Genomic DNA, 15543 nt, shown 5'->3' on the forward strand with positions numbered 1-15543 from the left:
GCCTCGATTCTGGTTACATTCTGTCCAGTTACTATCTCTGCCTTATCCTCAAGAGCAGTGGAAAGAGACAATCCTCCACAAAACTGATTGTGTCACAGGTTGTTCATGACCTTGTGCATAACTCTGAGACATCTGACTGGTTTCACAATAACTACTGAAATTTGAGTGCACACACTTTGCCATTTCAGCTTTCAGCAGTTGAGATAAAATGACTGTTGTTTCATTTCACATGATCACGTCAGTGGTAAAGAAAGTTGTGCTTTGATAAAATAAACAACAGCAAGCACTGTCCTGATCACTGACACCAAGCTTAATCTGCTAACACCACTTAGAAGAGTTTTCTTATTTGACTAGAAATAAAGAAAAATCACAAATCTCTCCGTTAAGCTGAATATATGTATTTGATTGTTACCTTGGCGATAGACTTGACCCATTGGGATCTGACTTCTGAGTCATCGGTGCCAAACAGGTAGAGACGCTCAGACTCTGAATAAATTTCAAAGGTACAGTCATACCTGGGGGTTGGGAAAAAAAAAAAAAACCCAGGAGGTTAGAAGAGCAGACACTGGGAAATTTAAGAAAGAGAAGGGGGAGACATACGATTCATCTCACTTAACATTACAAGGTGTCATTGCATTTTTGCTGTAAATGTGCATTTACAACGGACAGAGTGTGGGTGTTTGCGTACCCATGTTTGTCATCGTTGTCGACAGCCAAACACACGATCTCTGACGCCTTGAGAGCTCCATTTGGGTTTGAGTTCTTGTCACTTTCGTAGTAGCTGAAAACGCCATCATTTAGCGTGCACCAGCGACGACTGAACTCTATATTGATAGACAAATAAATATTTGCCAAGCATAATAGTGAAAATCACTTTAACTATTCTTTCTTACTGTGGTAAGTGTTGCTGTTGTAGAGTGTTTGTGCTTACCCTCTTTGGCCTTGCGCTCTGTGACTGGCCGAGCCATGGATCCAGTTTTGAATAGGAAGCCATTGTGAGACACGGAAGGAGGTAGTGGGTAAGGTTCTGGGTCCATAGCATCCACCTCCTCTAACCGTGGTAACTCTACAGAAAAACAATGTAAAGAATTTGATTGTACGGTCTCTTAAACTTTTAAACCCTGTTGAAATGGTCCCTCCCTAGTTTCTCAAGACTGTGCTTTGAGTTCTTACCCTCATAGTTGAACTCTATAGATTTTGCTATGACTGTATTCAGCTACTCCTAAAATGTCATTGCCTTGATCCATCTGACGTCACCAAATATCAACCAATTTCTAAATTATGTAATTGCTAATACCAAGATTCTTATAGTTAACTAAAAACTAACCTAAACCACATCTTAGTTCACTATAAAATAAAAAGTAGACTTTAGAAAACATGTAAACTAACAAATGATACAAAGTATTACAACTTGCCTGATGAGGCTTTGATGGGAGTGTTTATTGAGACTTTGGATGTTTACAAGACTGTGAGTCAATGACTTTTAAAGTTCTGTTAACTAGAATCAGGGGGCTCTTAAACTAAAGCCAACCATTTTCAAACAATAAAAACCAACTGAAATAAGAAAATCCAAAAGCAAAGTTTCAGTAACACAGATTACGACTGCTCCAACGGCCCTGTAAAAAAATTATTCAAAAATCTATTGAAACTCAGCAGTCACACAGAGGGAAACAAAAGAGCCCTCATACTCGCTGCCAGTTCTACAGCAGGACCATGCTTTATACACCATCAACATGCCTCTAAACTAGCCTGCCTGCAATCCAGCCCTGTGACCCACTGAAAACATTTTACACATTTAGAAAACGAAAGACACAACAGTGGGCGACAAGGAGCACCTCCTATGTGCAGCAAGAATGGGGAAACACTGTTCAACTGATTACAGTTTGAGTAAATCGCTGCATTATGCTTCACTTAGAGTTTAATAAGCATTCAAACTTCTTGGATAGGCAGAACTGATATTAAGAGTCGACTCATTATTTCAAAGCATGGTTCAAGATCCAGTTGATCACTGAAGCAAAAAATATTTTAATGTCATGGAAACACAATTTATGAATGACCTGAATGAGAAAATCAGAATTACAAAGCCAGTTTCTTTGTATAACATCTTTTTCATTGTATCCCTGCAGTCCGGGCTCTTTTCCAGAATCTGCCTACAAAGCACGCTGTGTTTCAACAAGTGCTGTGTGAAAAAACGTGTTATTTTTTTAAATCAATACTTTAACAAATTCTTTCATGAGAGCTCTACTCAGTCCATTAAAAACAAATGTGTGCTTGAGACCCTGAGCATGCACGCATACTGTACCTGTGTTTAGATTATGGTTCAATAACTCGGCCTGTAGGGGTTGCGAGTGTGCGGTGGCCAAGGAGAGGGGGGTTGGTTGACTATCCAGCCCAGTTGAACAATTCACATCTGCACCGCAGAAAATCAGGCTCAGCGTCTCCAGCACATCGCTGCACTGCACGTTAATACAGAGAGCCTGGAGAAAAGGGGAGAGCAACAGACAAGGAGACACATGAGTAAACGCTCATGTACAAAAAAAAAAACAAGCGGAAACAACTGTGTACCGTTTCTTGGCAATGACTTCAAGCTTTTCAGTGCAAGTACTGAACTGAAATTCATTTTACCTCCAAATAGAGACGTATCATTTACTAGAACTGCATTGCTCAGAAAGTAGGAGACCAAAAAGGTTGGATCAACATTAACACAGTGAGAGCTACACAACTGTAAAAACAAATAAGATGGGCAACAATTAAAGCAAAGCAGGGAAGGAAATGAGGGTGTGAGATGAAATTAAGACAAATAAGGAAGGAAATATGGAGAACAGGATGAGAGCGTCGACTTGGAAAGCATTTAAGTAATAAAGAAAAAGAAGGTGCTTTTGGGGGTTTTTAAGAAAAAATCTACAATAAAAAACTAATAAAGGGTTTTAATACTGTGATCCTGCTGCAGCTGAAAAGGTTTAAATCATGTTGTGTTAAGTTCTTTCAGTTTTCAGAATGAATTGAACTTCTGCACGCCAAACAACCTTAGTGCGCACTTGTCTGTCAGTGTATGCGGGCTTTAAAACCTGCACGGCCTTTTGCCCAATAACCCTCATGCTTTACTGTCAACACTGCTCAAATACTTCTCCTTCCAAATAGATTTAAATACCATTAAAGTATACTCCGTGCTTTTATTCAAAAACAAACATGTTACAGTGTCAAGAGCAATTGTCACTAATTATTTTGGGATTTACCGCAACTGTAGATAACTCTGGTTAAACTGTATACAAAGTATTCTCAGGTGTCCTCGAGCCATTTTGGAGAGATTAGATTATAAGTCCTAGTTTATGTATTAAGCGCTTTGTACTCTTTGTGCATGACTGCACAATTGTTTGCAGTCGTTTCCTCGTCACTGATATAACTTGAAGGAATCTTCAGTAATTTTATTACATCTTTGTATTGGATGTAATGGAAGCTGCGCAGCAAAAGGTTAAGTTGGAGACACAAAGGACTAGTGTCAAAAACCTGATCTGAACGGAAATCTAAAAAAAAAAAAAAAAAGACAAATATTTATTTTTTTACAATATATTTTGGTAACCTGAGCATTCACTCTTGAATCTCATAGGAAGGCTCAGACTTTCGGGAGCCTGTTTAGCTCAGTGGGTGAGAAGGTAACTATATGCCAAATGGCTAAAGTGCAGTGGTCTGGGTTTGAGTCTGACCTGTGGCCCCGTGCTGCGTGTCCTCGCTTTCTCTCTCTCTCTCTCATCTGGCTTTCCTGTCTGTCTTCACTGCTCAACTGTCAAATAAAGACTAAATATGCCCCAAAAATAATCTTTAAAAAGAAAAGTCTGCCTTGCAATTTAGGCAAATGTACCGCTATGGCAACCCTAAAATCTACATGCACCCTGATATTACACCCTGTCTCATTTAACCCCTGACAACACCACCAAGGACAGAACTATCGTGACAGGTCCAGATGTCTTTACCTGCAGTAGGGAACTTTCCTGGCAGTGATCACACAAACATTTTTAGCGTGCTTACAGAGAAGCTTTTCTGTCATATTTCTGTTGCCATCATCTCTCCTTATTAATAGACCATGAGCAATGACTGATATGCCATTACTGGTAAACCAGTGCAGGAATTTAAAACTCAGGCAGGTGGAATGCAGCACAAGTTGAGAAAGACGTAATCAGCATTGTGCTAACTCGCTGGAACGATGATGAATATAAGTGGTGTTCATTCATATAAATAAGTTCCACAACACTGCTTTAGACTGTAAACAACAAGCAAACTAACCCGGAGTACAAGGAAAGAAGAAGAGAGAATACACACACACACACACACACACACACACACACACACACACACACACACACACACACACACACACACACACACACACACACACACACACACACACACACACACACACACACACACACACACACACACACACACACACACACACACACACACACACACACACACACACACACACACACGTCTGTCTTCAGTTAAACTCAATAAGCTCTTTTGAGTCTGATTGAGAAATTCCCCAGTGCACACACACAGACAGAGCCCCTCCTCTATTTAAGCATTACTGAGCTTCACACACACACACACACACACACACACACACACACACACACACACACACACACACACACACACACACAGACAGACAAACAAGGCAATTAGCAAAGATCAGAATTGCAAAAGATACACACACACCCAAAAACACAAAGACAAACTGCCAAAGCACTGATGAGTTGAGAGAATTTAAAACATCAAGAATTATAAATGGGGTTGTTTGCCAGAGTGACAGCACTTCCCATTCCCAAAGCCACAGATCCTGAGACATTACGCAGTCTGGCTTTGTTTCAGGCCAATGAGTCGAAGTGCAGCTGCAGACCGGGTCAAGCACTGAAAGATTTGGCAAACAAAATTCAGGGCGCTGTAAAGAGCTGCTTAAAATATCACTAGTAATTTTTTTGTCCAGGGCGAGGCCCAGAATCAGTAAAACAAAACCTATTTTTCCTTAAAAATCCATCCATGATCTGGTTTTCATGCCAAGTAGATGAAGTTTTTGGTCTTTAAATCTTTAAAAAGATTTAAGCCAACTTGAAAATGTTCTAAAACTATACACAACAAATAAAAAGATGGGTGTAACCTGCTCTTTATCACTGATGGCAACCAAATTTTTCCACTTTTGGTCAACAACATCAAAATGACCACACTGTTTAGCTGTGCCGGCCTGCAATGAAGACGCCACTGCAGCCCAACAAACCCAATCATCCGAACTGTTTTTTGACCACAAGCACAAAGCAGTTCACAGACAATACTCTGCCATCAACAAATAAGTGTGTTATGCTCTGTGGTAATATATTTGCATGTGTATGTGTGTGGTCCGTACACAACAATACACAAAGAGAACAGAGGAAAAATCAGTGCTCGGCTTCATCCCATGTGGACATACATGTGGACAGCTACGCCGTGCAAAGAGCCAGTGTACAGTAATATGACAGCAGCTTTTTCTCCTGTCCAGGAAAAGTGAACCTATCAGAATGAAGTACAACGAGGAAATGGGCTGTTTGAGTGTTAAGAAACCTCACCCTTCAACATCTGCTGCCGATGAAACAGGCAGTAATGTAATAACGCACACAGAGAGAAGGGAATTCAAGAATCTTGCCGAATTTCCCTAGAGAGACAGAGACAGGGGCAGAGAGATTTTTATCTGGGCGTGTCAAAAAAAAAGAAAAGAAAAAAAAGAAAAGCCAACAAAAAACGTAGGCCTCCATCTGGCCTCTGCATTTGTATGGGACTGAACTGGAGGAAAAGGAAGATGAGGGAGGGAAAGGAAGAAAGAAAAATATTGTGAAAAGAAGATGAAAGCATTTCAGGCAGCCACATTAATCAGACACAGATTGTTTTTGGCTAGAAACTCAACCTATGTACAGACAGCGATACTAACACATGCAGGCTTTGCTGTGTAGACTTTAGCACAAAATACCCCAAACTACACCCACACTTACAGATGTGTATGTATGTGCATATATTAAATCCAGATGAGAAAGAGCTATTCGCATATGTTCCATCATTACCTCACCGTGGATAGCTTACAGAGAAAGGGAGATGGTCAGGGAGGTGAAAATCCAGACAGAAAAAGGAGGGCAGAGAAAAAGAAAAAAAAGATTCGAAGGAAAAAACAGAGTTACAGACAAAAAAGGAGGGAGGGAAAAAAGCACTGCAAAATAAACAAGAAAGGAGATCACATGTTGAGCCAATCTCCCTGTAGAAATCGAAAGGATTTATAACCCGAAATCCTACAGTGTGAATGAGGACATGATGGGAATGGTCAGAAAACAGAAGAAATAAATAGGAAGAATGAGGAAAAGCAGAAAATAAACAAAAGGAGAGGGGTAAATGATGAAGAGCTCTTCTTATATGGAAGCCAATTATAAAACTTTAAAAGCATAAAACAAGGCCATAAAGAGATTTTTTTAATCCTGTACCTTAGCTGTTAGTTTGCTATGATAAAACACCAACAACATGCTGATAGCCACCAGCACAGTCAAGGAGACCTGGGAAAGTAGAGTGGCCGTCCACTTTTCAATAACCGATTGCTTTATTTTCTCAAATGTCACTAAAATAGCCACAAAGTTATGAAAAAAAGTTAAACTATGACAACTATCCCCAACTCAAACTTGGCACAAATACAGAGGGACTATCAAACTGCCAAAACCTGTCTGCATTAAACTCTACGTCACATTGTGCACTTCATTATGAAACGTCATCTATGCTGTGTCACTTCTTCCCTTTCAAGGAAACCACGCGCTAACAAAGCCTTTAATGTATTTTATGTCAACCTAAAGGCCATAAAAAGCTTCAAACTGTTTAACAGGAAGATGGTAACACCACAGAGGAAGAACGACTCATGGATGAGTGTTACTTTATTCTTAACACGCAGGTGACTAACATTCAGTAGATGTCTTCTAAAAACAGATACAGTTGTAGGCACAACTGTATCGGTTTTGTTTTGTTTCTGTAAGAAGAAAATGCAGAGTATGGTTTTTCCAGGGAATAAGAAACCCAGTGTAAAACTGTGGTCACAGCTAGAGTTCACTACTTGATGCAATTGAGAAAAATTAGGAAGCCACAGTAAAGACAGAGGGGGAACCAATAGAGACAAAACAGGAGACGACGACCATGATTTACAGATGGAAACATACAAGCACACAAAAAGAAAGAGCAGTACAGACCAAATACAGAAAAAGCACACAACCATGCCTACGCAGGCAAATTCATGTGCATTTCAATGTGTTGCTGCTCACTCCAGAGAAAAAAAAAAAAAACATACACACACAGACACACAATAGCTCTAATGTCTCACTAACACAGAGCTGCAGGGCTGCAGTCCCCATAGTGTCAACACAAAAATGTTTCCCACAGACACATTCAAGCACATGACTGCACACACATACTGTCAGAGATCTAAAATCCACTTCCACACATCGCTATAAACTAACCACCACTGAAATGCAAGGTTGTGCTCTTTTTCTTAACAGAGCTAGCCTAAAAGGACTCAGAGAGCTGCAAAAACAAGGCATATTTTCACTACCCTGTCCTACAGCTCCCCTCTTACACATAGCCCTACCTGGAAGTTCTCAGTTCCCTTCAGTCAGTCCGCTATTTGAATGTCAGTCAACAAAGACAGCCCGGAAAAGTTGCAAATGCAAAAGTCTGAAGCTCAAGTCGAAAAGAAAATGTAAAAATATTAACAACTTAAAGATAAGAAAAAAGAGCAAGGACTAAAGTGATCAAATTTCTTCAGCAGTCAGAGCCAAACAATGTGTAGGACAGGAGGAGAAGGAGGAGGAGGAAAACAGAAGGGAGGGGTGGAGTTACAGCACATTCCAGTTAAATCAGTAAGTAATGATGTCACATTAAGGAAAAAAGTAAAAACAAAGAAGAAAGCTAGCAAGAGAAGTGGGGTTAAAAAGCCAGGAGTAGATAAATGACCCTGAATTAGCTAATTCTGCTGCTGCACTCACTGAGTATACAAACATGTTTTTCTCTTGCTTTCACACTCTTGCACACTTACGTTGCCTTTTTTGTCACCCACTTGACAGATAAGTGTATAGCTGACACATGTGCAGCGTGTACGATTTCTGAAAGGCACACCCAAGCAGAAGCAGAAGCAATGCTCATCTGTATTTTTCTCATGAACAGGAAAAAAAAAAAACCAAGTAGAGCAGCCATTTAAGTAATCACCTCTGAAATGGGGGTGGGGTGGTATGTGTGTGGGTTTGTGGGGGTGAATGAAAGCTGTAGGAAAGTCCAACAGATCACGTCCTCTATAGGTCCCAAAGACCCAAGAGAGAGATAAGAAAAGAGCAGAAAATGGAGCCATCAGGGAGGAGGACCAGCAGCTGCTTTTAAAACTACAAACTAAACAACTTCCTTTATCTCATTCTGCACATCCCAAACACAGTTACTCACACTCACTCACACAAATGTAAAAGCTTAACGGCTTGAGGGGGAAAAACATAGCTCACAGTCAGGTGCTACATGTGACTCATTTACACACCAAGTTTATCTGTGACCTGTACACATTGTTAGCGGTAGCTGGGTTAAGCTCCTAAGAAGTGACCCAGCTGGGTCTGAAACACTCAGTCATTAACCACACATGATGGAGCACAGTATAAAAGCTATGGCCATTCCATGGCCATTTACATTTCCTGATTCTAAACAATACTAACCAAATAATGTGTCATCTTCAAGCTAAGCTTCACCCACCACAAGTACACAAAGACACCGCAGTTGTCACATTTAAAAGAGTCGTTGCTAAGAGTCGGTTCTAGGACCTTGCAGAGTTGCAAGTTTGAAAAAATGACTCAGAAGCAGGGATTTCACAGGGTTGAGTCCTGAACCTGCATTAACCAGTCTTTAACTCTTCAACTCTAAAAGTGAGTTCGCAAAATTACTTCAAGTGGCAGAGCGTGTTTCACAAGTTTAATCAGTATTTTTTAGTCTATAAACCCGACTTGCACTCCATTGCAGCTGGAGTGCGATCAAACAAAGTCCCACAAATGCCTCACAAACAAGAAAAGTGTCAAATGTTGCAACACTGGATCAACCAGCTGCTGAAGCAGAAGCATACTGGCTGCTTTACTGTAAGTATTTAAGTGTTAAATAACACTTTTGCCACAGTCACAGGATCTTAATCATGTATTTACACAAAGGAACTTGCTTATTTTTATGCTCTATTGGCTTCAAGGGAAATTCTGCATTTTATTTGAAGTTACTGCTCACAACAAGAACTCTGAACAGAATCGTCAGCTTCGAGGTGTAAAGGACGTCAAACTCATTACACACAGTGGGACAAATGCAGCCCACTTTGATCTTAAAGGGTAAAGATCAAAGTAAAACTATATGACAAATCTGTATTGCCCAGACTATCCAGTACTTATAAAATATGAAGTTTGCATTAATTCCCAGAAAATGTCCTTTTTCTGTTTTTTCTAACTATGGGCTGTTATAGTGAAAATACAGAAACTTTCCCGTCATTTAATTGTTTGTTAGTTAATTACTTTGATTCCATATGTAGGAACCAATCAGCAGGATAAGTTGTAAAACTTGTTTTACAACTACAGTTAAAAACTCAAAATCGATGCACACCTTCATACTTTTAAAGCTGTTTAGTGGGCTGGATTTGAGTATTCACTGGGCCAACTCTGGCCCCCAGGCCTTATATTTGACAAACCTGATCTAGGAGGCATTTTTGCATGCTTTTGCATATGCCAAAACTGTTAATATATTTTTTCCACTCACCAATCAACCCCAGGACACTATAACAAGAAATGCACATTTTTTCACAGTACCAGTCCAAATAAACTGCATGTAGAGACCGCTGAGGCACCGATCTGACGAAGACTACAAAAACATTCCTGCTGCACTGAAGATTCTCACTAAACCCCCATATTTCTTAAACAGAAGACATTAGGAACAAATGGGATCATTTTGTAATGCTGGCTGCCTGCCAAACTAAGCAATCAGGGAACCAAGGGCTTGGAAGGAGGGGTGAACAAAAAGAAGATCCTGTGTGGAGATAGCTGCCTTTCTGGAAGTTACTCCTGTCAGTGCTGTAGTTTTTCCTCAATGAAAGGCATACAAAACATGCATGGGATTCAGAAAAAAAAAAAACAACCTCAAGGATCCTGATACTGTGAGAAACGAGATTCTCTAGCATGATAACAGCAGTCGGGTCTGAAAGAAACTAGACACTATTCAATAATATCCCAGCCAGGAAGTGTGGTGGTGGCAGCATCATGCTGTGGGGGGATTTTTTTTTAAGCAGGGACAGGATGACTCATCTGGGCTTATGGACACCGAATGATGCCAAGTACACCGATGACCTTAATGAAGGCAATAATGCACCAGGGCAGGATCTCAGACTAGTATCAAGGTTCATCTACCAACAGGATAATGGCAAAACTGATCCTGAAGCCGTGTAGCCGAGAGCGGCCGTTTGTGGACATTCCAGGCTCTGGTTGCCTAGGTAACCCTCGAGTGACTTTATTATCAGGTTATATGTTAATCAACAGTATTCTTCAGTCTGGTAGTTTCAATCACACGGAAACAGGAAAAGTTTATTTAGGGCCCCGCCCACTACTCATAGCAAGCGGTTATTTCCCTCCTGGAAAGATTATAGAAAGTCATTCACTTTCTGTGGTTTCCGGTTGGCACATCGCTTCCAATGTGGACATGTTTTAAGGCCCCATCCACACACTCAGCTATTCGCTTGTCACTCATCCCTTTACACTTTGCAGCTGCTCACTAGCAGACATTTCTGGCAATGCAGTGCGCAGATTCAGAATTAAACACAACTGTATCACAAAGACAAAAGCAAACTGTGACTTTGACTTACGTGATTGAGCTCCATCTGGTTTCCATACAGAGCGTGGTACCTCCTGTATTTGCCCTGGCGGTATTTGTTGCTGATGAAGCGTCTTCTTTCTTCGCTGCAGCTCGAAGGCGACAGAGCTTCACTTGGTGGGACATTAGCTGCCCAAAAACTGTTAGCCCGCTCGTTGCCTATCACCAGGAATAACTGCGACACGGGCAGGGTGAAGAGGAAAATAAATAAATAAATAAAAAATGAATAGAAGTGCTTCCACATTAGGATAGAATCTGTATGTGTTTCTTCCTATCTTTCTCTATTATTCTTCTGTAGCACTTACTAGATCAGATTACTGACACTTCTGATCTGCAGGTTTACAAACAACATAATGAAACCCACAAAAAACCACCGGTAACTACTGCCCCGGAAACTTCCACAGCGATGAAACTAAAACTAAGCTGTCTCAGCTCCAAAATGATTAATTACGGAAACATTATATTTGAACATACTAGTTAATTAATCTCAAGAAAGAAATTCTTTCATAGAAATCTCTATGTGTACCTGAATAAGCTCTTCTGTCCAAACTTTCTTATCCATCTTCAGACTTCGAACTTTTGAAATGCTAGGGCCTAGTCCTCTGTGCTCCCCTGGAATAACACACATACACATATTAAAGCCACATTCAATCTTGACCATATTATAAGCTCTGTACGCACAACCAAATAATTCTTTACAAACAGACAAAAAAAACAAACAAGTACAGTGAAATGATTGATTTTTTTTATATTTCAAGGCAAAAATCACAGCTGACCAAAGAGAACACACAGGCTACAACTAGTCATTAGGTTTAGGAGGTAATTACTTTCTCACAGGGCTGGATGCCTTTTTCCTTTAATAAATGAAAGCGTCACCTAAAAACAGCGTTGTGTTTTAGCAAAGGGTCAAATACATTTTCATAGCACTGTACAATTACTGCCCTGTGGTTTTACGCTTCTGCCAAACAGCACAACCAACCAACCACACACTAATATCAATGTGTGTCCAGGCTTATTTCACCTTAGTAGAAAAAGACTTTATTCACTAGAAAAATCTATTAAGTGTCTGCATAACTGAAAAATGGAGGTGCAACAAAAACGGAGGTTACCGCAGAGAAGCTACAAGTTCTAAAGAATGGCTGCCTCACACACGATTACCAGAAGCACACATAATTCGGCCAAGAGTTTCAAGGTGGGTAGTAGAAGTGGGTGACATAGCCTCACATTTATATCATGATTCATTAAATTATAATATGAATATTTCCTATGATACAGAAAAACATGGCCTTTAATAATGGCCCAAAAAAGTATTTTTTAGGAAATGGTATCAGTGAAAAACAGAAGTGAGCTCTGACCACTAACATCTAAATAGTCCCAGAGAACAACTGAACATTTGTCCTAAACTGGAGTGTTTTCCTAAAGAACTTCCTGAAATATCACGTCCAGACAACTGATGGCCACGACAAAACAAAGTCACAATGCCTCTTGTGCTGGAAGCCACATGTTAATTCTGATACTCAGCAACCAGCAACAAAAAGTCAAAATGCTGTTAAACACAAAGTATTCACACTGAGAACCCAAAGCACCGCACAAAAACAAAATCAGAACACACAAACCTGCACATTGTTTGCACACCACCACACACAAATTGATGGCGGCCCACTCCGGCTTCGATGCTTCACAGTCGGCACACAGACTGTTGCTAGACTCCGCCCAGATCCGCTCAGCCACTTCGCTGTTAGACAATGCCTCACCTATCGCGTCTCGCATAGCATTCACCCACTGCTCTCTCATCTGCTCTGACTCTGCGATGAAGCTGCGGAGAGAGGCAAGCATATGGACGAGTGTTACCGTTGACATGAAGGTGAGAAATGACGCTTAGTTTGCTGTTGTTACGCTAAATATACTCAAGACCTGGAAACCACATAAACTCACAGAGGCAGACAAGCTTCCTCTTTTCATCCTGTCAGCTGCATGCTCGGTTTATCTTCCCTTAAATTAGTAATACATATAAATATGCTTTACAGAAATAAATTGAGTAATTATTTCCTGCCCTGAAATATTTCTGGATGTTGCATGGGAACAAAAGCACAAAACCACAGATACAGTACTTTAAATACAGTAAAAACACTAAATACAGTACTTTAAATTACAATTCATAACATTAGCTTAACAATTTAAATAAAAAGTTGAATCATGAATTTCAGAATAAATCAGTATCAGCATTATTAGTATTAGTATACAACTAAATAAACCTGAGTTAAATCAACAAAAATACTGATGACTGCCATTTGTTTGGGTTTTGGAAATGTAATGGAAAATCTGAGCACTGGCAAAGAAAAAACCCATTACATTTCTGTCTAGATCTGAATCATTGTCTTTTATTATTACTAATTTGTTTCATTTACATTGCTGATGTAGACATAATGAAAGAAAAAAAAAACCCTCCTCCTTTTATATTTAAACATTTCTAAATCTTTACCTTTCTTATTATTACCAGGTCTGAATGAAAATGAAACACTTTCACATATGTTTACAGTGAAGAGACTCAGAGCCAGTACACTAGTCCACAGAAACACACATTTCCCCATCCTGTCATGCTGAGACCCTGCACTACAGGCGCAGGCTGTGAACTGTCAGCCAAAAGACCACACACCACATGCACTCATGCACAAACATATCCCCTGCACTTCTTTGCACAAAAACACGCACAGTCACACAAAAGGCTTTTCACATTCTTGAAAGACGACCAGCTGAGGATTGAGGGACAGTGGGAGAGTTCTCACTAAAACAATATGACCTAATTTCTGTAAGTAACCCAGCAACTCAACTCGAGAGCAACTCAGCTGCTGATAATGAGGAATGATCATCGTCTCCAAACTGTCTAATTAGTATATCTCACAGTTTATCTCACATAAACAGTTTTGAGTAAATATAAACCCAACTGCTTAATTACTGCAATAAGAAGAGTGATAGTCACACAAACATGGGAAAGGTGTGAGAGCAGATTTAGTTTCTGTGTGCATGCAATACCTAAATATGCGATAAGGTGTGGTGAGATCAAAGCTTCGACGATCTGAGACCTTAATGTTTCCTACATTCATCTCAATAGATGTGATACCCAATCCAATACGATAGTCCTGTAAGAAATGGAACATCAAATTTAAATTACATGGTTTCAACAACAACAACAACAAAAACAAAACAAGAAAAACATTTCTTCTAATTCCAACAATCAGAAAAGCAAAGAAAACAAAATGCAGTTATCTTAAGTACAAATCTGTACACACTGCTCCACCCAGAGTTCTTACATCAATATTTTTGTAGAGGAAAACTTTATCTGAGGCAACAACTGTGTAAAGTTTGGAGCGTAACCCTTTTAGCTCCAAGTAGCCCTGATAGTCCGGGGCTAAAGGTGAGCCGGGGTTCATGACAGTGTGCCTTTGGCGCCCACTGGTGCAATCCTGCAGTACAGTCACCCATTCGTTTCGTTCAGCTGCAATGAGAGAGCATATGCATGTCAGAACAGACATGTATGTAGTAAAATCTGCACCCACAAATATATATGAACTGAGGTAAGTGCATATTTTGAAACATGTGAAATAATGTCTGTACAAGTCTAAGCACATACAGAGCTGAGGTGAACAGACATACCTTCACTTTCAGCCCTAAAGATGAAGGTTCGGTTGTTTGTAACAACTTCAAACTTCAGCTCCCCCACAGTGGTCACATTAGTGATGAAAGCTGTTGAGATGATCCCCTTAGAATACACGTCCTACAACACAGGACAGCACAACACATACTTAGCATCTCAGATTACTGCTGCAGCTATCGATTACTTTAATGATCGGTTATGTCATCAATTAATCAAGTAATCAGATAATACTTGTCTTGTGAATGAGCAACAGTAAATATAAAAAAAAAACAAGGTGATTTAAAATTAACTGCTCATTGGTTTCCATTTTAATTGCAGTATTTCAAGTAATTTAAATGCATACAACTATGAAAAAACACCTTCATTGTATTTACGTACCATTCAAAGTCATATTTATTAAATAAAACATTTTCATAAATGCAAAAAAACCAAAACAACAACAACAACTAAAAACAAGTACATTGGTGTCAAATAAAATAAGATATACATGAGCACTAAACTAAGGTATAAAAAAAGATGCCTTTGCTCTGCATTTGTGGAAGCTTCTCTGGCATTAAGAGGAGTGTAGCGAGTTAATGTGTGCGCATGTGTGACCCTTTAAAAGAGTTTGTGGTGGCTGCAATGAAAAAAGCGAGGACATCAACATTCTCAGAACTGAGACTTGTCCTTTGCTTTGATGTAACATTTCCTGCTGCAGAAGACACATGTTCTGATGGTGCACTGTAAATAATTAATGTTAATAATGTGAAACTTAACAGCACTGAGTCAGTGACATAGTTTTAATTACAGAATAAAATTAAAATCAAATTAAGATTTTATATTAATCCAAATCTACAAAATAATGTTAATAACTCACTCACACCCCATGCTCCTCTTTAGACTCACCCCTGCCCATCAGCCTGAATAATAGCTCATCTGCATTTTTTACTTTAACTCCTGTAACTTTACTATCGATTTTCACTGTATAA

At 39.6% G+C, this 15543-nt stretch overlaps 1 protein-coding gene across 5 annotated transcripts in view; it reads right to left on the reverse strand.

Moving 5' to 3' along the window:
* LOC116313827 (arf-GAP with Rho-GAP domain, ANK repeat and PH domain-containing protein 1) overlaps nucleotides 1-15543 on the reverse strand; it is a 56242-nt gene that overhangs the window by 17159 nt on the left and 23540 nt on the right. For all 5 annotated transcript variants that reach the window (XM_031731638.2, XM_031731636.2, XM_031731637.2 and 2 more), the window contains 10 exons: nucleotides 14575-14695; nucleotides 14232-14416; nucleotides 13954-14060; nucleotides 12537-12736; nucleotides 11447-11532; nucleotides 10913-11095; nucleotides 2303-2477; nucleotides 932-1066; nucleotides 689-824; nucleotides 413-515 (listed from right to left, as the gene is read on the reverse strand). In XM_031731638.2, coding sequence (XP_031587498.2) covers nucleotides 413-515; nucleotides 689-824; nucleotides 932-1066; nucleotides 2303-2477; nucleotides 10913-11095; nucleotides 11447-11532; nucleotides 12537-12736; nucleotides 13954-14060; nucleotides 14232-14416; nucleotides 14575-14695 — 1431 coding nt within the window. The remainder of the gene's footprint in view (nucleotides 1-412; nucleotides 516-688; nucleotides 825-931; nucleotides 1067-2302; nucleotides 2478-10912; nucleotides 11096-11446; nucleotides 11533-12536; nucleotides 12737-13953; nucleotides 14061-14231; nucleotides 14417-14574; nucleotides 14696-15543) is intronic.

Source organism: Oreochromis aureus, linkage group 14 (assembly GCF_013358895.1).
Source record: "Oreochromis aureus strain Israel breed Guangdong linkage group 14, ZZ_aureus, whole genome shotgun sequence".
NCBI lineage: Eukaryota > Metazoa > Chordata > Actinopteri > Cichliformes > Cichlidae > Oreochromis > Oreochromis aureus.